The sequence below is a fragment of the Delphinus delphis genome, chromosome 1 (genome assembly GCF_949987515.2).
Source record: "Delphinus delphis chromosome 1, mDelDel1.2, whole genome shotgun sequence".
Lineage (NCBI taxonomy): Eukaryota > Metazoa > Chordata > Mammalia > Artiodactyla > Delphinidae > Delphinus > Delphinus delphis.
The window spans coordinates 36,601,183-36,627,162 of record NC_082683.1 but is presented as its reverse complement, the minus strand read 5'-3'; the positions used below and the strand labels follow the sequence as shown (position 1 = coordinate 36,627,162).

General features: G+C 39.0%; 1 protein-coding gene across 2 annotated transcripts in view; it reads left to right on the top strand.

The window, feature by feature from the left end:
* EIF2B3 (eukaryotic translation initiation factor 2B subunit gamma) overlaps nt 1-25,980 on the top strand; it is a 150,945-nt gene that overhangs the window by 56,240 nt on the left and 68,725 nt on the right. For both annotated transcript variants that reach the window (XM_060021235.1, XM_060021234.1), the window contains exons 4-5: nt 623-782; nt 7,670-7,781. In XM_060021235.1, coding sequence (XP_059877218.1) covers nt 623-782; nt 7,670-7,781 — 272 coding nt within the window. The remainder of the gene's footprint in view (nt 1-622; nt 783-7,669; nt 7,782-25,980) is intronic.

Below are 25,980 nucleotides of genomic sequence, written 5' to 3'. Positions count from 1 at the left end.
TTCCCATTTAGGTCACCACATTGCATTAAGTAGAGTTCCCTACTTATACAGTAGGGAACTCTCATTAGTATACAGTATGTTCTCATTAGTTATCTACAGTATGTTCTCATTAGTTATCTATTTTATACATAGTATCAATAATGTGTATGTATCTATTTTATACATAGTATCAATAATGTGTATGTATCAATCCTAATCTTCCAATCAAAGTGACTGCTTTAAAATAAAGTATTTCATAACCATATTGAATCATCAAACTTTGCCAAAGTGCTTTTTGAACTGTAAAGAGATGTATAAATTTAAGATCATTAACTCCATCGTCACAGAAATAGACAATGTGGTAGTTTTCATACTCTGTTCCTTAGAGCCCAGGATTCCAGAGGTGCCTCAGGGACAGCAGCAGTAAGGCGTACACAGAGGGGAGGTAGGAATTCCAGACCCTCCCCCAACACAGCTCAATTAGAACGACCCCATTTATTTTACCTGTGCTACTGCTATAAAAAAGGTTTGAGGGCAAGTGTGCAGTTTGTGTTCTTTGAAGACGTTGTAAGTTTATCCTGTGATGATTTGTGTGATCCATTGTCCTTTGTGATATTGACTTTTCCCCTTCTCCATTTGACAGACAGATGTACTGGTCCTGAGCTGTGATCTGATAACAGATGTTGCCTTACATGAGGTAGTGGACCTGTTCAGAGCTCATGATGCATCGCTTGCTATGTTAATGAGAAAAGGTCAAGATGGCTTAGAACCAGTTCCAGGTCAAAAGGGGAAAAAAAAAGCAGGTAAGGAGACTAGAGTTTGATTTATTTGTTTGTTGGGTTCTTATAATTATTATTATCATTCATGCTTTGACTTAAGAAACATTTATTGAGAACTGACTCTACTATGCTAGAGGTTGATGACATAAAGTCAAATAAGACACAGTCCCTGATTTGAAGAGGCTTATAACTATTGATTAGATTCTGTACCATCCAAGAGGCTTTTGTCTGCAGAGAGGAGCACTCAGAACTGTTTGCATTGTGTATAAAACTCAAATAATTGAATACATATACTAAGAAACCAAAAAATCTAATTTAAAATCAATGTTTAAAAATAATTAAAATATGATTACAAATTAAATTAGATATCTTTAAGCAATTAAAATTATTATTAAAAATTTAGTATGTTTGATTCTAGTAGTGGGTTATTTTTTTTTTAATCTTCAGAGAGTTATAGTAATCTTACCAGACCAAAAAGAAAAGGAATAATACTCTAGTCCAGCCAGGGTTATAGAATTTGCGTTATTTACTTGTTATTGATTTTTAGTTAAGGCATAGTTCATGATTGCTTTTCCCAGATTATTTCAAACCTGAGTCACTGATTCTATGACTGGGCTACTTTTAATAACTGAACTTATGGGACTTCCCTGGTGGCACAGTGGTTAAGACTCTGCGCTCCCAATGCAGGGGGCCTGGGTTCAATCTCTGGTCAGGGAACTAGATCCTACATGCATGCCACAACTAAGAGTTCGCATGCCACAACTAAAGAGCCCACGTGCCACAACTAAGGAGCCAGCGAGCAGTAACTGAGGACTCTACATGCTGCAACCAAGACCTGGTGCAACCAAATAAATAAATAGTAAAAAAACCCAAAACTGAACTTATGACCAAAAAGCTTTGTTAGATCATACTTTTTATATAGGTTTTAGTTTTTCCTGGAATGATGTGTTTTTTCCCTGGAGTTTTTCCCTGGAATGATGTGTTCTTTAGGTTTTTCTTTAGGTTTTTTTTCAGAATTATGTAACCCATTGTCCTGTCATTATATATTGACGCAGTCTGTTGCAATTATTAGAAGCTATGTATGGCTTATTAGTATCTGACTATTATTAATAGAGCCACCTGGAATGTTCATTCCTAGGATTTGAGTAATGTAGTTTGTACTTTCAGCTCTCTTCTTCAGGGCATTTGGTTAACTTGTAATTTTGGATTATAGCATTGAAACTTCTTTCTAGTTGCTTTTTGTGTTAAAGCAATCACTGGTGCAGATCAATTGTTGAATCCTCTTTCTACCTTGTTGTTATGTATGCTTCTCATGTGGATTAGTCCTTTTGTTCTTGACATAGTTTCTACTTCTGTGAGGTCTGGTTTGCTTACTCACAATTCCCTGTATTCAGCCTTTTCTACCTATACAGATAAAAACAACTGTGTACCCAGACTTTATAAACATATGTATATTTTACAAATATTAATGTTTTCTTTTTTTCACACTCCTCTACTTATAACGATTAAAAAAATTGTTTTTAATTGTTTAAATACAATTAAACCTACTTTTAGGTTTAATTGTAATACCCTACTATAGTTACTCTTCTTGGTATTATAACTTTTTACATTACATATTAGCCTTTATCTCTTAAGTATCATTATAAATGTGTAGCTTTTCACAATTTGATTTTAAATTACCTAACTATTATCTATCTATTCATTTTTAAATGTTTCGATGCTTAGCACAGGGAGATCAGCTCAGTGCTTTGTGACCGCCTGGAGGGGTGGGATAGGGAGAGTGGGAGGGAGGAAGACGCAAGAGGGAAGAGATATGGGAACATATGTATATGTATAACTGATTCACTTTGTTATAAAGCAGAAACTAACACACCATTGTAAAGCAATTATACTCCAATTAAATAAATAAATAAATAAATTATGGTATACCCATTCAATGAGAAAAAAAAAATGTTTTGATGCTTAAGTTGTCACAGCGTGGTTAGTGGAAGTCCCTTTATGTTGGCTCTTCTATTCTCTTTGAAAAGGTATGATGTATACTGGTAACTTGCTGTATGGTTATAGTGTGAGTATGGAGGGCAGGGAAGCAGGAAATTGTACTGGAGAGAATACAGGGATTAGACTAAAGAGTTTGAACTTTATCCCCAAAACAGTGGGGAGTTGTTTGAGGAATTTTAAACAAGAAAATGTCATAATCAGATTTGTGTTATAGATTTTTCATTCTTAACATGAAATTTTGAACTCCTCAATATCTATATTTTGTTATGTTTGACAGCTAAGTTTCACCTAAATGAGTTTTAAATTCTTACCATGGAATGCTATGCATTTCAGTGATAAGCACTTTTTTAAAAGAATCCTGAATTTCTCATTGTGTATTTGGCGTGCCTCTTGGCTGCTCTTATGTGCCAGAACAGCCTGCAGTTCTCTCGTTCTCAGATATGGTTCAATAGTCTAGATCCCTTAGGTCCAAGTTTCCCAAATTGTGTTCTTACTGGCTTATTGGAGAATGCCTAATGGCTAGGTGTTTCAGGAGCCATCGTTCTCCCTGTTGCCACTTCCTTCTCAGATTTGTAGGAGCTGTAGATACTGAGGAGGGCAGGATCAAACTTATGTTTGGATTTTTTGGACTGTTGTTTTTTTCCTGCTACAACGCTTTACACATGATGTTCTCTACCAGAAATGCTCTCCCCTTACCCACAACACATGCACTCTAAATCCAGCTTAGCCTTCAAGTTATTTGCTGAGAGAGGTCTTCCTTGACCCTCTAATATGAAATTATAGTCCCTTGTTTGCCTACATATGGCAGTGCTACTCTCTTACCCTCTCCTCTACTGGACTATAAGCTCCGTGAGAATAGGGGTCATGTCCAGTTTGTTCACTTTATCCCCAGCGTCTGGCTCAGTTATGGCTGATGGTGACCAGTCAGTAGATATTAGTGAATGGGTTGAAGGGCCTGCCTATAAAGGTAGCTCTTATTGCCCCTGAGGTAAGAGAAAGTAAATTCAAGCCCTAGATGTTTAAATCCTAAAAATTTGAGTCTGAGCTGTAGTTAGATTCATGAGTGGGTATTATAAGAGCCTGAGTTTCAGCAATATAAGTTTAGCAAACTGACACTACATTGCCTATTAATTTTTTTTTCTTTTCTTTTCTTTTTTTTTTTTGCCACACCACGCAGCTTGTGGGATCTTAGTTCCCCGACCAGGGATTGAACCCGTGCCCCCTGCAATGGAAGCATGTAGTCCTAAACACTGGACAGGGAATTCCCATTGCCTATTAATTCATGTTTAGAAATGTTTTCAAGATTTTTAAATTAAACAGCTACTGCTGTAGCATGGTTGTTAAAAGCACAGGTTCTGGAGTTCAGACTGGGTGGGCTTCAACACTCAAAAACTGTGTGGTCTTGGACAAATTGTCTAACTGACCTGAACTTCATTTTCTTTAGCTGTAAAATGAGACTGAATCCTTTGGGGATTTTTGTGTGAGAATTAAAATGAGATGTTTGTAAAGCATGTGATCTGCTACTTGACACTATAGTTGGCCCTTTGTATCCAGGTTTCGCAATATGGATTCAACCAACCAGTTGTGTAAAGATAATTAATTTTCACTTACCATCCCTTGCTTGTTAGAAAATCCAAGATTTCCTTCTTTCTCAATTTCAGTGAGAACATAGTATGTTTATTTTGCTTAATTACAGATTAACATGTTTACTAAGGGGCTTTTTTTTCTGGACATTCCTGTGTGCAAATGTTTAATGCTACTATGATTTTATGACACAAATTATTGACTATTATCTCTGTAGTTCCACCGTGTCTCTTGGGATATATGAAATGGAAAAAGTTCTAGGAAATTATTTTTTAACGTATCCAGTTCACTGTAGTATTTCTAAACATAATGCCTGTCACTGGGGTGGTGCACAAATATATTTATTAGTTGAATGAACGAATGAATAAGTAAATGACTGTAGAGGAGACAGAGAAGTAAAAAACAACTGGAAAAATATATGAATAGTTGATTATGACAGAATTTTTTAAGATGGAAGTTCATAGTTTTAACTGCCTTCTTAACCTTATTTGTGTAAATCTTTCTCTTAGGATGGACATTCTAATGTTCTTGCTCTGCTTTCCAAGTGGAATTCACTTCGTTAAAGCAGAACAGAAAGAAACCTGTCCAAGTTTCTATAATTTGTATCATATTCTGAGGTCCCAGTTACTATGGTAACTACAAAGAAGCAAATACAAGGAGGGGGGCCTGAGAGTGAGGGAAATGTGACTGAAGTGCAACATAGCTGAAAAATTGACTTGGAAATTATTGCTCCCAGGACATTCAGTAATTCAAGGTTTTTTGTGGGCCTAAGGAGTTGGATAGGGTAAGCACTCCAAATATATCCAAAAATAACATCTCTGTATTATTTCTTTTTAAAATGTTGCCTCATAATCAGAGCTTTGCAGACTTTGTTATATTCTCAAGTTTGCATGTAATGGATGAATTGATATGTGTCAGAGTTGCTGTGTGACATTTGAAATTCTCTGCAAAATTTAGTTTCAATTGAAATTCTCTGTAAAACTTACCTTCAAATTGGCATTATTTACCCTTCCTTCTTTGGCGTTCACTTATCTTGGTAATTAGAAAAAAACAACATGTAATTTTTTATGATAGTTTCTCCCTATTCAGGTTAAAACACTGCCTATGAGATAACCAGAGACCATCTGAAGGAATGGATGCTTTCAAGAACCTGAGCTAAACACATTATACACTTGAGTAAAGCATTTGGTTTTAGGTATATAGGCAGCTGCAGCCAACAGGGAAGCGTGTTCAGTTATATAGTAGCCATTGTCTGTCAATAGGAGGTAGACAAATTCATCTTTAGAGATACCATTTTTCCTAGAGCTCAACTTTTAGTTTCTCCCTTTCAAATAGGTATTAAATCATTGCTTTATTTGATTGTTGTGAAGATCAAATGAGAGCATGTATTTTGTTTAATTTTTTAAACTTAAACATTTTATTTAATGTTTTAGTTAATAGCACTAAATAGAGCTTTACAAATATTAACTCATTTAGTTCTAAAAATCCTGTGAGGTAGGTGTAGGCACTATTATCCCCATTTTACAGGTGAAACTGAGGAATGGAAGTTTATTATCTTGCTCAAAGAGATACAACTAATAAGTGGGATTCATACCCAGGTGGTCTAGCTTCAGAGGCTCTCTTCTTAATCCTTATGCTATGCTGCCTCTATGTGAAAATGTTCCTGTAGGGCTTCCCTGGTGGCGCATTGGTTGAGAGTCTGCCTGCCAGTGTAGGGGATACGGGTTCATGCCCCGGTCTGGGAAGATCCCACATGCCGCGGAGCAGCTGGGCCCGTGAGCCATGGCCGCTGAGCCTGCGCATCCGGAGCCTGTGCTCCACAACGGGAGAAGCCACAACAGTGAGAGGCCCGCTTACCGCAAAAAAAAAAAAAAAGAAAATGTTTTTGTAAGCTATAAATAGATACTGTATGGATGTTAGTAGCAGATTTTATTAAATGTTCACTAGATGTTGTGGGAGATCTAAAGGAATCATAAGTCTGCCATTGAACAGTGTGTAATCTTGTTGGGGGAAAGAAATATATAACACAGAAGACAGCAATAATATGGCATCCTATAAGATCATTGTCTACCAGAGAACTCTCCACATCCCATACACAGCACAAAATCTAGTGCATAGTAGACATACAGTTAATGTTGGTTAAATGCGGATGTCCTTAAATGCTATTCCCATTTTCACAGTGAGCAAACCTAGGTTATTACTTACATTGAAACAGTTGCACTTTCTTTCTGTGCCATGCAGTGGGCTTGTGGTTCATCTACTTAATTTGGCCAAGCAGTATCTTGACTGGCCCTCATTTTTTTTTTTAACTGTTAATTTTTTGATATTTACTTGTTTAGGTTTTATTTATTTATTTATTTTTATTTTTTGCTGCATTGGATCTTCGTTGCTGCATGCGGGCTTTCTCTAGTTGCAGTGAGTGGGGGCCACTCTTAGTTGCAGTGCGCGGGCCTCTCATTGCGGTGGCTTCTCTTGTTGCAGAGAACAGGCTCTAGGCACACAGGCTTCAGTAGCTGTGGCACTCGGGCTAGTAGTTGTGGCTCATGGGCTTAGTTGCTCCACGGCATGTGGGATCTTCCCAGACCAGGGCTTGAACCCATGTCTCCTGCATTGGCAGGCGGATTCTTAACCACTGCGCCACCAGGGAAGTCCCCTACTTGTTTACTTTTGACAAATAAAAATTCTGTATTTAAGGTATACAACATGATGTTTTGACATCATAGGTAGATGTTGTGAAATGAATACCACCATCAAACTAATTAACATATCCATCACCTCCTTAACTTTTAATTTTTGACAAAATTTTACATTTACAGAAGGTTACAGGAGTAGTATAAAGATCGCAGATATCCTTTACCCAGATTCCCCAAATGTTAACATTTGCTCTAGTATTCTCCCACTTTCCCTCTTATAATATATATTCAATGTATATCTAATGAATATACAATATATTATATATGTAATTATTATTTTTCCGAGCTATTTATGAGAATAATTTGCAGATATGATTCCCTTTGCCTTTAATACATCAATGTGTATCTTTCTCCCACACCCCACAGTCTCTTAAAACAGAAAATTACATTGGTACCATACTTTAATCTACAGACTTTATTCAGGCTTCACCAGTTAACCTAATAATATCCTTTAGAGCAATACAAAAAAAAAATTGACTGCCCATGTTTTAAACATTGTGGTGAGTATGTGTTACATAGCACTCACTCCTGTATTTGGTTCTAAGAGCAATGTGAGCAGGTGCCCTCTCCCCTGACTTAGTCATACAGGTGGGGCAAATGGCTTTGTTTGATTTTCCTTTTTTGTGTGTGATTCAGTGGAGCAGCGTGACTTCATTGGAGTGGACAGCACAGGAAAGAGGCTGCTCTTCATGGCTAATGAAGCAGACTTGGATGAAGAGCTGGTCATTAAGGGATCCATCCTGCAGAAGTAAGCCCTGGGGTTTTTCTTTTTGGCAATTCTCCTTGTCTTAAAACAAAATAAAACCACCCAGTGGATGGGAAAGAGGGAATGAAAACTAGATTAAACTGTGTGAAATTGACAAAAGTATGTGAATGTTTTCCCATGAGATAGGATGGAGGCTTTTCTTCACCACACAAGCTTAGCTTTTCCCTGTGTCTTTTGCTGCCAAGGTAGAATCAAATCCTGCATAGGAGTGGGGCAGAGCAGCTGTGGAGAGAACAGGGAACAGGACTGTCTTTCCAACAGTGTTATAGAACTTACTTTTTTTTTTTAATTGTGATAAACACACAACATAAAATTTACCACCTTAACCATATTTAAGTGTACAGTTCAGTAGTGTTAAAAGTATATTGACATTGTTGTTAAGCAGATCTCCAGAACTTTTTCATCTTGCAAACCTGAAGCTCTGTATCCATTAAACAACAACTCTCCCTTATCTGCTCTCCCCAGGCCCTGGTAACCACCATTTGGCTTTCTGTTTTTCTGAATTTGACTACTTGAAGTATCATTTATAAGTGAAATCATGCACTATTTGTCTTTTTGTCACTGGCTTATTTCACTTAATTAGTATAGTATCCTCAAGGTTTATCCACATTGTAGCATGTGTCAGAATTTCCTTCCTTTTAAGGCTGCATAAATTCCATTGTGTGTATACACCACATTTTCTCTATCTGTTCATCTATCAATGGACATTTGGGTTGCTTCCACCTCTTGGCTATTGTGAATAATGCTGCAGTGAACGTGGTTGTGCAAATATCCCTTTGAGATCCTGCTTTGAATTCTTCTGGATATATATCCAGAGGTGGGATTGCTGGACTATTTGATAGTTCCTATTTTTTATTTTTTGAGGAACCTCCATACTGTTTTCCATTTTACAATCACACCAACCGTGATGAGGATATAATTTCTTCATATCCTCATCAAAGCTTGTTATTTTCTATTTTTTTGATAGTAGCCATCCTAATGGCTGCACATAGGCAACCTCGTCACATTTTCTTCAATCAGCATTTTATTGACTGCTTGCTCAGAAGCCACTATACTCAGAGCTTTACTGCCTGATGCCAGTACATAGGAATGCTTAATAAATGTTTGGAGGCTGGATGAAATGAATGTAAGAGGAGTAAATTGCAAAAGAAATGTCTTACTGGTTGGTGGGTTTTTTCCTGCTTGTTTGTTTGTTTTGCTATCCAGCACAACAGAGGTAGGAGACATATTTCAGAGTATATATTTTAATGAAAATGAAATTAAACTCTAGCTTCAGTTGGCCCAATTACCCCTATGGATAAGAGTTCTATATTAGAGCCTTGCATAGAAACACTTGTGGATTAAAGTGGATGCTTCAGATTGTATCACAGAGCTTCCTACTACTAGTTTCTAAGTAAATGTGAAAAATAAATTAATTTTAAAAATGGCAGAAATTTCAACAGTAGCAAACACAGTAAGATAATCAAACATAATAAAGCTTAAAAATTGGTGGCCAAGGAAAGAAACAAGATTCTGGTGAGGAACAGAAAAGAGTAACAGTAGGCTCCCAGCTCCACCCTATCACCACTCCCCAGAAGCCATACTGATGTGTTAATGAAACCCTACAAATTCTCACTAATAGCTCCAGATCTGGAAAGAAGCAAACTGAGTACATATCTGTACATTTATCTTCTTCTGACTGAGAAGCAATGGGAACAACTGCTGGGGAATAAATGATGAAGCAGGGAGAATGAACAATGAGGTTGACTCTTTAACAGAAACAAAAGATCTAATCCTAAAAAAATGAATAGGTGAAATAATGTGAAGCTGGAGACTGTCCTTCCATAGGAATGGGGTAACCCCTTACGTATGTGGAATGAAACAAGAATATTTAACAGAATCTCAGGAAAGAGAAATAGTTGGACAATGACTCTACAGTACCTTGGTGAGTTCCCTATACCCTTTCCATCCCTCCCACTCACATCATTCCCTGAAGCCATAGAAAAGTACACAGAATACAAAATAACCAGCACTCACATGGTAGCCAGTCTCAGATACATGAGGATGAGAGATAAGAATTCATCTATAATATATCAAAATAAATAAAACAAGCATGAACAAGACCAAAAGAATCAGTGTGTCAACTGTGCAAATGTATAGCAAAAATGAAAGCAAGAAAAATGCCCTGCAAAATAACAAAAACCTGCCCTGAGAAAAACATAACTCAGTGGAATAGAAAGAATTTCCTTTCAAATATACAATTCTGCCACTGCAAAACAACTCAGTAGAATATGAATTTCATAAATAAGAGTTCAGTGATGAGATGATAAAACAACAAAATGAGATAAAAGAAGATATTATAGAACTAAGAAAATAAATTGAGGACCAAATAACTTAATTACAGAATTAATTAATTAAAAAATAGCAAAGAGCAGAACTGACACCACTGAAAATCAAATTATATACATAGAGGAAAAGTTTAAGATATTCAGTAATTTAGATGAAAATGAAAATAATTGAAATTAGACTCTAATAGAAATAAAAGACAAAGATGATTTAATATAGTTAACGTCTCTGAAATAGAGAACTGAACATGTGACCAAAAGATGCATTCAAAGATATAAGGGATTCTTGGTAAAGTAATTTAATTTAAGGATTTTAATATAAAGTTGTAAGGACTGGGTAAATATGACTTCTGAAACCCCACTAAGACAACAGTAAAGGGATTTTAGAAGGGTGTAAATCCAGAAGGCTAAAGAAAATGAAAAAGGAAATAGCAACAACAGAAATTGGGAAACAGAAAAGCAGGACAATTTAGCATACCTGAGAAAGCTGAATGCTAAGCCAGAAGTGGGGAAAGCTGAGATGCAAGCTGATTTGCACTATAAAACTCTCAAAAGAGTTAAGATTCAACAGCACCAAGTACATCTAGTAGTGAGGCTAAAAGCAGGATTACTTCAAAGTTTGTCTAAAAAGTAGATCCTTAGATTTCCTCCCCCAAACCTCACCACTCTAGTAAAAGGCTGGAGATTTATTCTCAGAAGAGGGTAAAATAGAGGCTCTCTGGATTGGGGCACCAGGCATAGATGATGTTGGAGGTACCATGCGGAAAGTGGGGATTAAGTGAATGTATGTTCTGGGGTCCTCAGCTTCCTTCTTCCACTTGGCTCCTAAATACTAGCAGCCGGGCTTACACATGTCAAACAAGCACATTAGAAGATTCTTCTCTGTGGCAGCAGAGTCCAAAAGGAGAGACCTAAATATATAGTCATCAGGGAGTTCCCAGCAGATAACATACTTCCTGGATCTAACTACATTGAATTTCAAAGTTGACAAAGTCCACCACATGTTCAGTGCTCCCAATCACATATTTATTGTGCCAGTCTTAGAAGTTGGACCCAAAAAAAGCAAGGATTACCAGATTTAGAGGCCAGAACAAATAAACAGGCGGGGGAAAAAAACAATAATAGGAAAAAAATCAACTTGAAGGAAACAGAAATTATGCAGAGAGAAAAAAACTTCAAAAAGGTAACATTTATTATTAATATTTGAGCATCTGAGTGCCACTATTGCAGGAGCTAGGGACACAGCAGTGAACAAAGCACACTAAAATCCTTGTCCTCATTGAGAGATGAGAGAATATTGTATTCATGAACCCAAAAGCAGGATGCTATATTTAAAAAGGAACATTTAGAGAACACGTAGTGCTGATATTAAAATGAAAAATTTAATAGAAAAGTTAGGACATTTTTTTGGAAAAATTTTTCACAAAGCAGAATAAAACAACAAATTGATGGAAAATAGAGAAATGATAAGAAGATTAAAGGAGCAGCCAAGGAGGTCCAATATCTGAATATTAGGAGTTCCAGAAGGAAAAAACAGAGAAAATAAAGAGGGAAGAAATCATCAGTGAACTGTTACAAAAAACATTTCTCAGAATGAAAGAAGCTGGGTTTCTAGACTGAAAGGAAAGTGTGCAGCAAAATGCATGAAAAGAAACATAGCAAGTTATCATTGTGAAATGTTATAACCCTGATACCAAAGAGAAAATCCTGCAAGCTTCCAGAGAAGAGGGGGGGATATCATATATAAAGGAATTAAAATAACTTTCAATTTCTTAACAGCAACACTAGAAACTATAAAATAAGGGAAGAATGCTTTCAGAATTCTTAAATCTGTATCTAGTCAAACTATCAAATATGAGAGTAGAGTAAGAACCTTTCAGGCATTTGCTTTCCATGCATCTGTTTCAGGAAGCTACAAGAGGATATAGAACACCAAAACCCTGGCATACACTTAGAAAGAGAAAGACATAGGATATAGGAAAAAGAATCCCTAGGATAATGATGAAGGGAGATTCCAGGATAACACCTGTGTATCTGGGATAGATGGCAAACAGACCAGATTGGAATAGGTCAGAAAGATTTGAGAAAATTTTCTTCAAAATGTTCATATTTCTTCTGATGAAAATGATAGAATACTTGATGTGCGTCAACATTTTGAGAGGAGTTTTGAGCACTTAGTTTGAAGTTGAATTATTGATAAGTATCTAGAAGACTAAGAAATGAAAAGACAAGTAATGCCAAGGCAAACAACAAAAATGTGCAGGAGGGACTTCCCTGGCTGGCCAGTGATTAGGACTCCAAGCTTCCACTGCAGAGGACACAGGTTCAATCCCTGGTCAGGGAACAAGCTGCATGGCGCAGCCAAAAAAAAAAAAGAAAAGAAAAGAAAAAAAATGTTCAGGAAAAAAACCATTAGTTGCTAAATGGCTCGGGTGTAACTAATGTTATATATGCATAATAATGTAATCACTGACTAGCCAAAATTATGATATAATTACTTTGGAATAATGGGAGGGAAGGTTAGTCTTTTGGAAGTATGAGGGAAGAAAAGAGAGATAAACTTCCTCTTTCATAGTTAATAGCTAATACCTAAAGCTGAAGTCATAATAACTAAACATTGATTATTAAACTAACCAAAATAATGAAACAATTATATTAGAAAGGTAGAGAATACAAGAAGTACAGGTGTATGTAGTGGGGGTAGGCTGGTGATGAAAGGAAGCTAAATCCTCATCTTCCATAGTGGGAAATCAATAGATAATGTCTGAATTGGAAAACCAAGAAATATCAATATTGGAATGTTATTAGAAATATGAGTAGGAATACTGAATGGATTCACTAAAAGAATTGAAATGGTGTGCTTCTGGGGGTCAGAAAAAAGGAAAGAAAGGGAATGGAAGACTGAAATTTTTCATTGTAAACCTTGAGAGACTATTTACCTCTTTATGTGCATATTTAACTTAAATTTTAATTTTTTAAAAATAAGATATAATAGGGCTTCCCTGGTGGTGCAGTGGTTGAGAGTCCGCCTGCCGATGCAGGGGACGCGGGTTCGTGCCCCGGTCCGGGAAGATCCCACATGCCGCGGAGCAGCTGGGCCCGTGAGCTAGGGCCGCTGAGCCTGCGCGTCCGGAGCCCGTGCTCCGCAACGGGAGAGGCCACAACAGTGAGAGGCCCGCGTACCGCAAAAAAAAAAAAAAAAAAAATGAGATATAATAAAATTTTCTGAATCAAGTGAAAAATCTACAGATTTTGAGAGTATATTGTTATTGTGTTCTATGAAAATTTGGCCAGTTGTATCCTAGTAAACTTACTAAACTTATCCCTAGATAAAGAAAGAGTTCTTTAAGCGTCCAGAGACAAAAAGCTAATCACTTACATGAGAGTAAAAATTAAGTTTATCCCCAAGTTCTTCACTACATTGCATACCAGAGGAACACAATCTGTGTTTTCAGAAAAAGAAAGTGGAACTCACAAATATTATTAATAATGAAGGTATCATTCAAATATAAAAGCAATAATGGGAAGACATTCTCAAACATGAAAGGAATCAAGAATGTGGCACCTATGAGTCCTTCTTGGGGGGGGGAACAAAACTTCTTGACAACGAAGGCAGCCAAGAATTCGATCAAAATAAAGAATTTAGTGATAGAGAAGCCATGGTAGTCATAAAACAAATGGGATATTTATGTTAAAACAGAAAAAACAAATAAAACATCTCTGCTGAGACAGTAACAATTAATTCTGGAAGGTGAAAGTATGGATGATGATTATTTTTTTTCTTTGTACTTTTCTGTATTTTAAATTTTCCTCCAATTTTTTTTTTTTTTTCCTGCGGTACGCGGGCCTCTCACTGTTGTGGCCTCTCCCATTGTGGAGCACAGGCTCTGGACACGCAGGCTCAGCGGCCATGGCTCACGGACCCAGCCGCTTCATGGCATGTGGGATCCTCCCGGACCGGGGTACGAACCTGTGTCCCCCACATCGACAGGCGGACTCTCAACCACTGTGCCACCAGGGAAGCCCTCCAATTTAAAAAGTATTAAAAACAAGAAAAACGTGCTACCGTGGAGATTAAGCCTAAGGACCTAAAGTGAGGATTCAGGGTAGTGTTATTTCTAAAGATACAGTCCAGTGAATGAAGATATTTCTGTACAGTAAGTCCCCTTCATATGAACCTTCAAGTTTCGAACTTTCAAAGATGCGAAAGTGCATTCCATCAACGTCAGGCGTGACTGAAATTGCAGCTTGCCCTCCGTCTCCTATTGCTGATGATCCTTCAGCTCCACCACCATCTCCTCTCCCTCCTCCAGTCAGTAACTTCTTGCCTGTTCACTCGATGCCAGCCCCTGTACACCAGCTGTTGTACTGCACTACTGTACTCTTCAAGGTACTGTACTGTAAGATTTTAAAAGTTTTCTTTGTTTTTTATGTATTATTTGTGTAAAAAGTATTATAAACCTATTACAGTACAGTACTATATAGCCAATTGTGTTAGTTGGGTACCTAGGCTAACTTTGTTGGACTTGAACAAATTGGACTTATGAATTTGTCATCTTCATAAAGATGACAAATCTTTATGCTCTTGGAATGGAACTCGTTTGCGTGTAGGGGATTTACTGTATTTGACTTTGCTCTTGCTTTTGGGAAGTGGCGTTCCTGGTTTAGTAGGCATAGATGCCTGCTGGGGAGTATTGCAGCTGGGAGAGTCTTTACTCTTGCTGAATTAAAGCACTTTCTGCAGTGGACATGGCTAATGGCTTTTGTTGGATTGTTTATTTCTTTCTTACCCGATTGCAAAAACAAACCTAACTGAACTCCTCCAAACCTTTCTATTCTGTTTTAATTTTGTGGTAATTTTAAAGATATATTTATAAGTTCTTTGATACATTTCCTCTGAAGAAAACTCCCCTCGAGCATGAGCTGGACTTAGGAACTTGCTGCTAGTGAATAGAGTGTGGTAGAAGTGATGGGATGTCACTGCCAAAATTAGGTTATAAAAAGACTGCAGCTTCTGTCTTTGGTGCACACTCATGCTCTCTTGCTCTCTCTCGAATCACTTACTCTGGGGAAGTCAGCTGCTGCGTTATGACACAGCTCTAGGAAAAGGAAAGCTAGCTACCATGTCATGAGGACATTCAGGTAGGCTATGGAGAAGCCATATGGTTAGGAACTGAGGACTGCCAGCAACCATATGAATGAGCTTGGAAGCAGGTATTCTGAGACCTGTTAACAGCCATGTTGAAAGCAGATTCTTCTCCAGTAGAGCCTTGAGATGACTGCAGTCCTGACCAACAGCTTGATTGCAACCTCATGAGAGAACCTGAGTCAGAACCACCAAGCTAAACCACTCCCCAATTCCAGAAACTGTGAGATAACAAATGTTTGTTATTTTAAGGCTCTGAGTTTGAGGTAATTTGTTATACAATTATAGATGACCAATAAAATCCTAAGTCTCTAGGCTTTGAATCAAGAGGTTCTTAGAAACAATGAAGTTGAAAGACATCTGGGGAGGAGGAGGGGTGTTCAAATAGGATATAGTTCTTTTCCTTTCAACTTCAGTTTGCTCCCCACATATCCTTGAAGTAGGGAATGTCAGTGGCTGCATGTGGGATGCATCCTGCCTCAGCTGGATGCCTTTGCTGAGACCTTGGACACACCACTAGTTCAATCCAAAACATAAGGACAATGGACAGTCATCCTATGGTCTTACTAAACTTCAAGGGCTTTTGTTGTTTAAATATTGTCAACAAATAGTCCTAATTTTTCTTTCTTGTGTTCCTAGAGAGAGAGAGAGAGGCCTGGGTTAGAATAAATTCCTGAGAAGAAGAATTACCTCTTGGCCCATGGTGTCCATTGTTATAGTGCCGAACGATAAACATTGAGATAAGCTGCCTAGGTCCCCCTTGAAGGAAGGACTTGTTACTTAGCAATAGGGAGTGTAGTCCACAGACAGCCTCTAGCTGTCACCAACTTCAGGATCTATCTCATCTGTACAGCATCACATTGGCTGAGGTCATGCCCTCGCTGGGGCAGCCTGCATCCTGTGACTGAATGAGGAAGAGGTGTAAAGGCTCGGCCATTCTGACAGGCAATACTTGCTTCAGAACTCTGCTGGATTGGCCAAGGCTTCGTAGAGCCTGCATCTCAGTTTTTCCTCCACCCAATCTTGCTTCCTCCCCTTCCTTACTCAGGTGTTGATCCCTTATAAACATCTTGCTCCCTAAATTCTGTCTCATCATCACTTCTAGAGAATCCAGTCTTCAACACACAGTAACATGGTTTTCCCTGTGGTTTGCCTTGCCTGATAAAGCAAACTTACTCACTCTTGGAGTGATCATTCTTTCAATTGTAGAGTAAAATTTCCTGGATGGTTTTTTTTCTCTGAAAGCGCACCTGTTGCACAGGCCTCTGCATGTATAAAAACGGTGATGAATGGTATCTAATATCATTTGTGCCTCTTATAACTCCTGACTGAGAATGTACCAAAAAATGTATATCCATTCAATTAGAGTCTTTCCAGCCTCACACTCCTGTAAGCATTGATTTCTTGTCTGTCCTTCTCACAAGGCCAGCAGTTCTCAACCCTGGGGAGCATATTTTAAAATGTTGATGTACCCTAGAGATTCTTATTTAAATAGTCTGGCATAGGATGAGCGTTTTTTTTAAGTTCCTTGGGTGATTCTAATGTACCAAAGTTGAAAACTACTGTACTAGACACTCCTTTCAATTTACCAGTTTGTGGCCCTATAGTGCTGCTCTATAAATATTTGATAAAGGGATAGTTATTTGGTTTATCAGAGTGCAAAGGAATTTTCCAGCTCCCTAGGAATAAATGGAAGCAGTGATGAAAGTGGATCCAGCACCTGAAACTGCTGCGTGGAACTCTGATTCTCATTCTCCAGGGGCTACAGGTCATGTTCATAGCGGAAGGAGAGGGTTCCAGCTAACGAGGCACATCTGCCCAACACCATAGATATGTTTGCAGGACCAAATAAATCAAATGGCAGCCCACTAGTTTTGTGATGTTGTAGTCAGGCCTAATATGTTGACATTTGAGCATTCAGGGCTGGATGATTCTAGAGAACTAAATGACTTGTCAGTTAGAAAGTACTTAGCTGACTGTCTTCCTCTAATAAGGACCCTTGTAATTACATCGAGTCCACCAGGCCACCAGGATAATCTAGGATAATCCACCCATCTCAAGATTCTTAACTTAATCACATCTGCAAATTCCCTTTTGCCATATAAGGTAACATGTTCACAGGTTCCAGGGATTAGGATGTTGACATCTTTGAGGGGCCATTATCCTGACTACCACAGTCTTCTTGGTTTTTTAACATGGTTTTCAATAGCTGTATAATCATCTGTCATATGAATATATATCATTTATTAACCATATCTAGTATTGCTGGGCATTTAGATTGTTTCTAATTACCTGGCACTAGATTTTTTTTTGCGGTACGCGGGCCTCACCGTTGTGGCCTCTCCCACTGCGGAGCACAGGCTCCGGACGCGCAGGCTTAGCAGCCATGGCTCACGGGCTCAGCCGCTCCGCGGCATGTGGGATCCTCCGGACTGGGGCACGAACCCGTGTCCCCTGCATCGGCAGGTGGACTCTTAACCACTGCGCCACCAGGGAAGCCCAGATTTTTTTTTTTTTAAGTTGGGTTTATTGAGGTATCATTTACCTACAGTAAACTTTACTCTTTGTAGTACACAATTCCGTATCTTTGAGAAAAGTAAGTACAAATACCTCATGTGTCTGTGGTCTCTGGGATGGTATCCTCTCAGGCTAGTTACCACTCAGCCTTTAGAAATGTGTTAAAAATATTGGAACTTCCCTGGCAGTCCAGTGGTTAAGGCTCTGCACTTCCAATGCAGGGGGCGCAGGTTTGATCCCTGGTCGGGGAACTAAGGTCCCACATAATGCGTGGCACAGCTAAAAAAGAAAGGGGGCAGCGGAGAGAGAGAAGGGAGGGAGGGGGAAAAGAAACAAAGAAGAAACATGTTAAGAATTTTTTTATATATAAATTTATTTTATTTCTTTTTTTATTTTTGGTTGCATTAGGTCTTCGTTGCTGCATGAGGGCTTTTCTCTAGTTGCGGCGAGCAGGGGCTACTCTTCGTTGTGGTGCGCGGGCTTCTCATTGCTTTGACTTCTCTTGTTGTGGAGCACAGGCTCTAGGCGCGCAGGCTCAGTAGTTGTGGTGCACAGGCTTAGTTGCTCCGCGGCATGTGAGATCTTCCCGGACCAGGGCTCGAACCTGTGTCCTCTGCATTGGCAGGCAGATTCTTAACCACTGTGCCACCAGGGAAGCCCACTTTAAGAGGTTTAACTGAATTCTTCTTACCTGCTTGTATGGTAGCCCTGTCTTCCTACCATGCTGTGCCATATGTGAGCCAGTGTTGATATCTCATCTCTCCTTGGAGTCTCTTATCTTTCCTTAGATTTCTCACTACTTGGTTGCCCTGTGATGAGCTCAAGAAAAGTTATGATTTTGTAGATTATTCTTTGTTGTTGTTGTTAGAATGAGAGCAACTCTCTTTCCAGCTTTATAAATCTTAGATGGAAGACAGAAGTCCTAGCATTTGATTTTCCCTTTTTTTATAACAGCTTTATTGAAATATAATTCACACAACATACAATTACCCATTTAAAGTGTGCAATTCCATGGTTTTTAATATATTCACAGAGTTTTGCAACCATCACCACAGTCCATTTTTAAAGCATTTTTACTACCCCCAAAAGAAACCTGGTACCCATTAAGGTACTCCCAATTTCTCCCCAGTTCTCCCCTCCTGCCCTAGGCAAGCACTAATCTACTTTCTGTGTATATATATATATATATTTGCCTATTCTGAACATTTCATAGAAATGTAATCATACAATATGTGACCTTTTGTGACTGGCTTCTTTCACTTAGCCTAATGTTTTGAAGGTTCATCTGTGTTAGCGCTTATGTCAGTACTTCATTCCTTTTTATTGTTGACTAGTATTTCATTGTGTGGATATATCACATTTGAGTTATCCATTATTTATCAGTTGATGTTGGCACTTGATTTTAAATCATCTGTGAATCACTTAGGATTCAGTGAATCACTTAGGATTCCTATCCAGAATTTTGAAGGATCCTAAAAAGAACATAAAGCATACTTATTTCCTCAGACAACTTCTGTGCATGTTAGAGAGACATGACCAACACTGTAATAGGGAAAAGTAGACACCCATTTCAATCCAACATTTGCTTGTTGGATTGAATTAGAAAAAGCTACATACATATTTCAGGCTGTTGGACTTTTTAAAAAATCATAGTTCTCAAAAAAGTGAGAAAATTTGTTTGTTACCAAATCTGGGTAGATGGTTGATTTGGAAGGTAGTGATAAGTCAGTGGACTCATTTAATTTCACATTGTTTTTTAATGTCGTTTGAGTTTGGGACTACAAGCAAGCTCTAAGTCCTCAAGAGAGGTGTTCATAAATTCAAATCATATTTGTCTTCCTGATAAACTCTGGAAAAGATATTGAGTGTCTGTTATGTCTGGTGTCAGAAGCCTATAGGGTCAACTGCCATTTCATATCAAAAGAACATTTCCTGTATTCTTGTGATTGCAGTCTGAGTGCTGTCAACATATAGCTCTTTCCTAAGTATGAAGTCAAGCCACAGAGATGCTAGGATTCTCCCCTTTCACTTAGGTGGTCATGGCCATCAGAGAGAACCTGCTTTTCCTACAGCATCAGGAAAGGATGGTGATGGTAGTGTTGGTGGTGGTGGTGGTAGAGATGATGATTATGGTGATGATGATGACGATTATGATGATGATGATGACAATAGCAGCTACGGCTTTTCAAATTTTGTGCCTGGCATTGTGTTAAAGGCGTTTTTACAATAACCCTATGAAGTAGATACTATTATATGCCATTTTACAGATGAGGAAATAAATGAAGATTAGATAGTAATAAGAAATCTCAGTGAATATTTGTTGAACAAATAAGTGGGAAATCACCTAGTGACCAGCTATGATTGAGTCTGTAATCTAGGGCTTTGGCACTCTGTGATGAATGTTAAGGTAGAGAACAAGGATTGGCAAACTTTTTCTGTAAGGGGTAAGTAGTAAATATTTTAGACTTTGCAGACCATCTGGTGTCTGTTGCATTTATTCAACGCTGCTGTTATAGCACAAAAGCATCCATAGATACGTAACAGGTGAGCATGGCTGTGTTCCAGTAAAACTTTATCTACAAAAACAGGCAGCAGGGTCATCCAACTGGCAGGCTGTAGTTTACCAGCCCCACCAGAGTTGGGTTTTTTTGGTTGTTGTTTGTTTGTTTTTCTCTCCCTCTCTATAAAGAGTATCTATGATGGGACCTTGTTAACACAGCTTGTTTCTTACAGCAGTCAGGATATAGCTGACTGGATCTGGAATTCTTTCTGTGAAAAAAGAAGCAAGGGGTTTGTTACAGATTTTTTTTCTCCTAAACCATTTATCAAAATCAAATTTTAGGAAACAGAGGAGGGTTTCTTTATATTTTAGAAGAGCTCAACATAAAGATGCAATGAAAGGGTATCTCTTAATGTATTGAAAATATCTTATTTACAGATATTTTAGAATCATAAACTGTCACAGCTAGAAGGTCATTTGGTCCAGTCCCCTATATTTCAAATAGTGATACTGAAAACCAAAGGAAAAAGGGTTTATTCCATATCATTATCTAGTTAGTGACAGATCTGGGCCTTTTCTGTTAGCTTATGCTTTCTACTTTTCAGGAACACAGTGTTCATTAGTTTCCTCCTCTTGTTAAACCACTGTTTTGGTATTTAAAGAGTTCGTTAGCCTTGGTGGAATATAAGATTATGCATATAAAAGCCTAACAAATAATAGCAAACAATATCAGATTCTGAACAATTATGGCCAACAGTGTTCTAAGAACTCAGGGGAAGCATCAAACCCTAGGGGCTGAGGTGGTCAGGAAAATGTAATAGAATAATTTGGACTTGAAGGATGGATTTGGATCTGATATGGAAAGGGACATGGGAAGCTGAATCCTATGTGGGGAGAATGCTCTGAGCAAAGGTGTGGAGGCAGGGTATGCAAGACTTGTTTAGGAACAGTTTAGCCCAAATGGAAGATCCCTACTGGAGAGCACTAGGAGATAAGGCTGGGAAGTTAAGTTGGTACACAAATAGAGGGCCTTGGGCTTCACTGGTGGCACAGTGGTTAAGAATCCGCCTGCCAGTGCAGGGGACACGGGTTCAAGCCCTGGTCCGGGAAGATCCCACATGCCGCGGAGCTACTAAGCCCATGCGCCACAGCTACTGAGCCTGCACTCTAGAGCCCACGAGCCACAACTACTGAGCCCACGTTCCACAACTACTGGAGGCCACATGCCACAACTACTGGAGCCCATGTGCCACAACTACTGAAGCCCACACACCTAGAGCCTGTGCTCCGCAACAAGAGAAGCCACACAAATGAGAAGCCCACGCACCACAACTAAGAGTAGCCCCCGCTCACCACAACTAGAGAAAGCCCGCGTGCAGCAACAAAGACCCAACGCGGCCAAAAATAAATAAATTAATTAATTTTTTTAAAAAATAGAGGGCCGGGCTTCCCTGGTGGCGCACTGGTTGAGAGTCCGCCTGCCGATGCAGGGGACGCGGGTTCGTGCCCTGGTCTGGGAAGATCCCACATGCCGCGGAGCGGCTCGGCCCGTGAGCCATGGCTACTGAGCCTGCGTGTCCGGAGCCTGTGCTCCGCGACGGGAGAGGCCACGACAGTGAGAGGCCCGCGTACCGCAGGAAAAAAAAAAAAAAAAAAATAGAGGGCCTTGAATACTGGGGAATTATTAAAGATATTTTGAGGAGAGAAATAATATTTATAATTCAGGATTCTGGAAAGGTAGTCTGACAGCAGTACGCAGGATAGATTTAAGGTATAAGACCTAAAAAGAAACGCAGAGTTGCATTGCTAGATTGACAAAATTCCAAAGGGGAAAGGATTTTGTCCTTTAGAATGCAGAAAGAACTACTTGTGGTCATCTATTGTTATGAGAAACAAGGGACCTGACTCATTTATGCATCCATTAAACACTGATGTTTATGCAACATTAGATTTGGCAGGTTTAGACATAAAGTTCTTAGAAGCCAGAGTCATATGTTTCTATAATTACAGCTAGAAGGTGGAAATTGTCTCCTGCTTTCTCTTTACCCTCCCTGGGAACTAGTTTATTGCTCCATGTGGTGAACCGTTAGTAAATACCATAGTCCCAGGGGTCCCTGCCAAAGAGAGCAAGGTTTGAGCATGATATGATCAAAGAAGGTGGACACAGCCAAGAGGTGAGGTGAAAATGAAGAGCAGATGGAGGTATATTTTTCCTTCATACCTATTGAGCTCAAGGCCTTGGGTAAATGCTGGGGCCATTAAGGCCAGATCTTCTACCAGTTTCCTAAGACTAGGTTGCACATTTGATTGTTGGCAGATTTTTTTCTCTCCATTCCATTCTTCTAACTTGTAATCTATCCCCCAGTGATTCAGGGTCTTTGGTGTATAGCCGTAATAGGGCAGCTGGCTGGATAAATGAGCAGTAAAAATGTTCCTCCCATTCCTATGACCCTATTCCTATGGCTCCTCCTCGCCTCAGTGAGATGGTGGGATAGTTAATTAGATTCAGATTTTCAAGCACTTTTTGAATATCAGAATACAATACTTCCTGTCTTTCTTTTCAAACTGAATTTCCAAAGGTGGGGGCTAGTTCCTGTTGGGAAGTCACCAAAGTTATATTGGAAAAGGCGTTTGTGTATATAGAGAGCCAAAAACCTCTTGTTTTATAGTTTTCTTACTTTTATAGGTATTGGTTGTAAGAGAAAAGGACAGTGATGATGGAATGTACATCCCATCTGTTTTCTCTGTTTCCAGCAGAGGAGGGAGTATTTGCTTGATTGCAAAGAGAGTGTTCTGTTTCGTTGGGCTTCAGGCATATTTGGTCCTGGAAAGTGAGATAGTGTAAGACACTTGGAATAGGAGTCCTGCTGAGCCTATGGTCAGGTACAGAGGCATTCTCCCTCTGTCATCAGACAGTACTGGTGACTTCACTCCACTGGGCCCAAATTCGTACTACCTCAGTGGATTTGGAGAAAGCACAACACCTTTGCCACATGTCGAACTGATGCATTACTGACTTGGAAAGGCATTATATGTAGTGGAAAAGAATGTTACTGATAGAAAGAAATTGTACTAGAAATTCAAGTCCAGAGAATTTAGAATTTAGTCTTGAGACAAAAGCTGTATGACGCTGAGCAAATCACTTTGCTTCTCTAAGCCTCAGTTTCCCCAGCTGAAATTGGCTTAGTTGTTCTTTAAAGCCCGCCCCACTGCTCACCTCTAAAATTCCCACTTCTGAAAGACATGTGTTTTTAATAACTCATAAGTAAAGGTATTTGTGCCAAATATTTAATAAGAAAATCATGTAGCCTTTCTCCAATGTTATGTTGTTTTCTTTTGAATACTAGTCAAGGGTTTTATTACTGGAAGGGTAATGAAAATATTAAAACAAGCTTCTAAACGATATCTTTTAAAATGGAATAAAATGTTCACACGTTCATCTTGGAAAAAAGACAGAAACTTAAGTCAGAGCCTCAAAGATCATGGCCAGATCTCTATTTCTGGGACTACAGATGATGAAAAATGGGTTCACATTCTTGATTATTTTCCTGATGGTGTGGAAAGTCTTGAAATACATGCTGTTTATCTATATTAGTATCCCCACTGCTACTTACCAGCTGTAACTCCTAGAGTACTTCTCCACTTTGCAGTTCTTTGAGGGGAGGGGGGAGGAACATTTCCCAAGGTGTCTTGTCCAGTATCGGCACTGAAACTTTAACTCTTCTAATACTTTTAACTCTTACATCTATAAAGTGACATAGATAGGGTTATTTATGTATTTATTTTTAAATTTTTACTGGTGTATAGTTGATTTACAATGTTGTGTTAGTTTCAGGTGTACCGCCAAGTGAATCAGTTATACATATACATATATCCACTCTTTTTTTTTTTTAAGATTCTTTTCCCATATAGGCCATTACAGAGTATTGAGTAGAGCTCCCTGTGCTATACAGTAGGTTCTTATTAGTTATCTATTTTATATATAGTAGTGTGTATATGTCAGTCCCGATGTCCCAATTTATCCTACCTCCCTTATCCCCTGGTAACCATAAGTTTGTTTTCTACTTTACTTCTGTTTTGTAAATAAGTTCACTTGTACCCTTTCTTTCAGATTCCACATATAAACAATATCATATGATATTTGTCTTTCTGTGTCTGACTTATTCGCTCAGTATGACAATCTCTAGGTCCACCCATGTTGCTGCAAATGGGATTATTTTGTTCTTTTTATGGCTAAGTAATATTCCATTGTATATATGTACCACATCTTCTTTATCCATTCCTCTGTTGATGGACATTAGGTTGCTTCCATGTCCTGGCTGTAGTAAATAGTGCTGCAATGAACATTGGGGTGCATGTATCTTTTCGAATTATGGTTTTCTCCAGTATATGCCCAGGAGTGGGATTGCTGGGGCATATGGTAGTTCTATTTTTAGTTGTTTGTTTGTTTGTTTGTTTTTATTTTTTTGGCTGCGTTCGGTCTCCGTTGCTGCACATGGGCTTTCTCTAGTTTTGGCGAGCAGGGGTTACTCTTTGTTGTGGTGCATGGGCTTCTCATTGTGGTGACTTCTCTTGTTGCAGAGCACAGGCTCTAGGCACGCGGGCTTCAGCAGTTGTGGTACAGGGGCTCAGTAGTTGTGGCTTGCGTGCTCTAGAGCGCAGGCTCAGCAGCTGTGGCGCACGGGCTTTGCTGCTCAGCAGCATGTGGGATCCTCCTGGACCGGGACTCAAACCCGTGTCCCCTGCATTGGCAGGCGGGTTCTTAACCACTGCACCACCAGGGCAGTCCCCTATTTTTAGTTTTTTGTTTTTGGTTTTTTTTTTGCAGTATGTCGGCCTCTCACTGTTGTGGCCTCTCCCGTTGCGGAGCACAGGCTCCAGCCGCGCAGGCTCAACGACCATTGCTCACGGGCCCAGCTGCTCCGCGGCACGTGGGATCTTCCCGGACCGCGGCACGAACCCGTGTCCCCTGCATCGGCAGGCGGACTCTCAACCACTGTGCCACCAGGGAAGCCCCTATTTTTAGTTTTTTTAAGGAACCTCCGTACTCTTCTCCATAGTGGCTGTACTAATTTACATTGCCACCAACGGTGTAGGCGGCTTCCCTTCTCTCCACACCCTCTTCAGCATTTATTGTTTGTAGAGTTTTTTGATGATGGCCATTCTGACCCTGTGAGGTGATACCTCATTGTAGTTTTCATTTGCATTTCTTTAATAATTAGTGATGTTGAGCATCTTTTCATGTGCCTTTTGGCCATCTGTATGTCTTCTTTGGAGAAATGTCTATTTAGATGTTCTGCCCATTTTTTGATGGAGTTATTTTTTTTTTTGATATTGAGCTACATGAGCTGTTTGTATATTTTGGAGATTAATCACTTGTTGGTTGCTTTGTTTGCAAATATTTTCTCCCATTCTGAGGGTTTTGTTTATGGTAGATAGAGTTATTTATGAGAACCCCCATGTCAGTATTCTTAAGTCTTTTTTTTTTTTTTTTTGGACTGGCTACAGAGTTCAGAGAAAACTCTTCCAATCTCCTTTCTAGGTGGTTAAAAGCTGTGCTACCAATTCCTGATCATTTCAGGGCTTCTGCAGTACAAATCAGCTTTCCTTATGGCTGGTTTAGGATTCAGCTTTCTTAGATATGCTAAATCTCTTACCACTATCCTTTACAGTTTCTAAAATTTTGTTACTGTA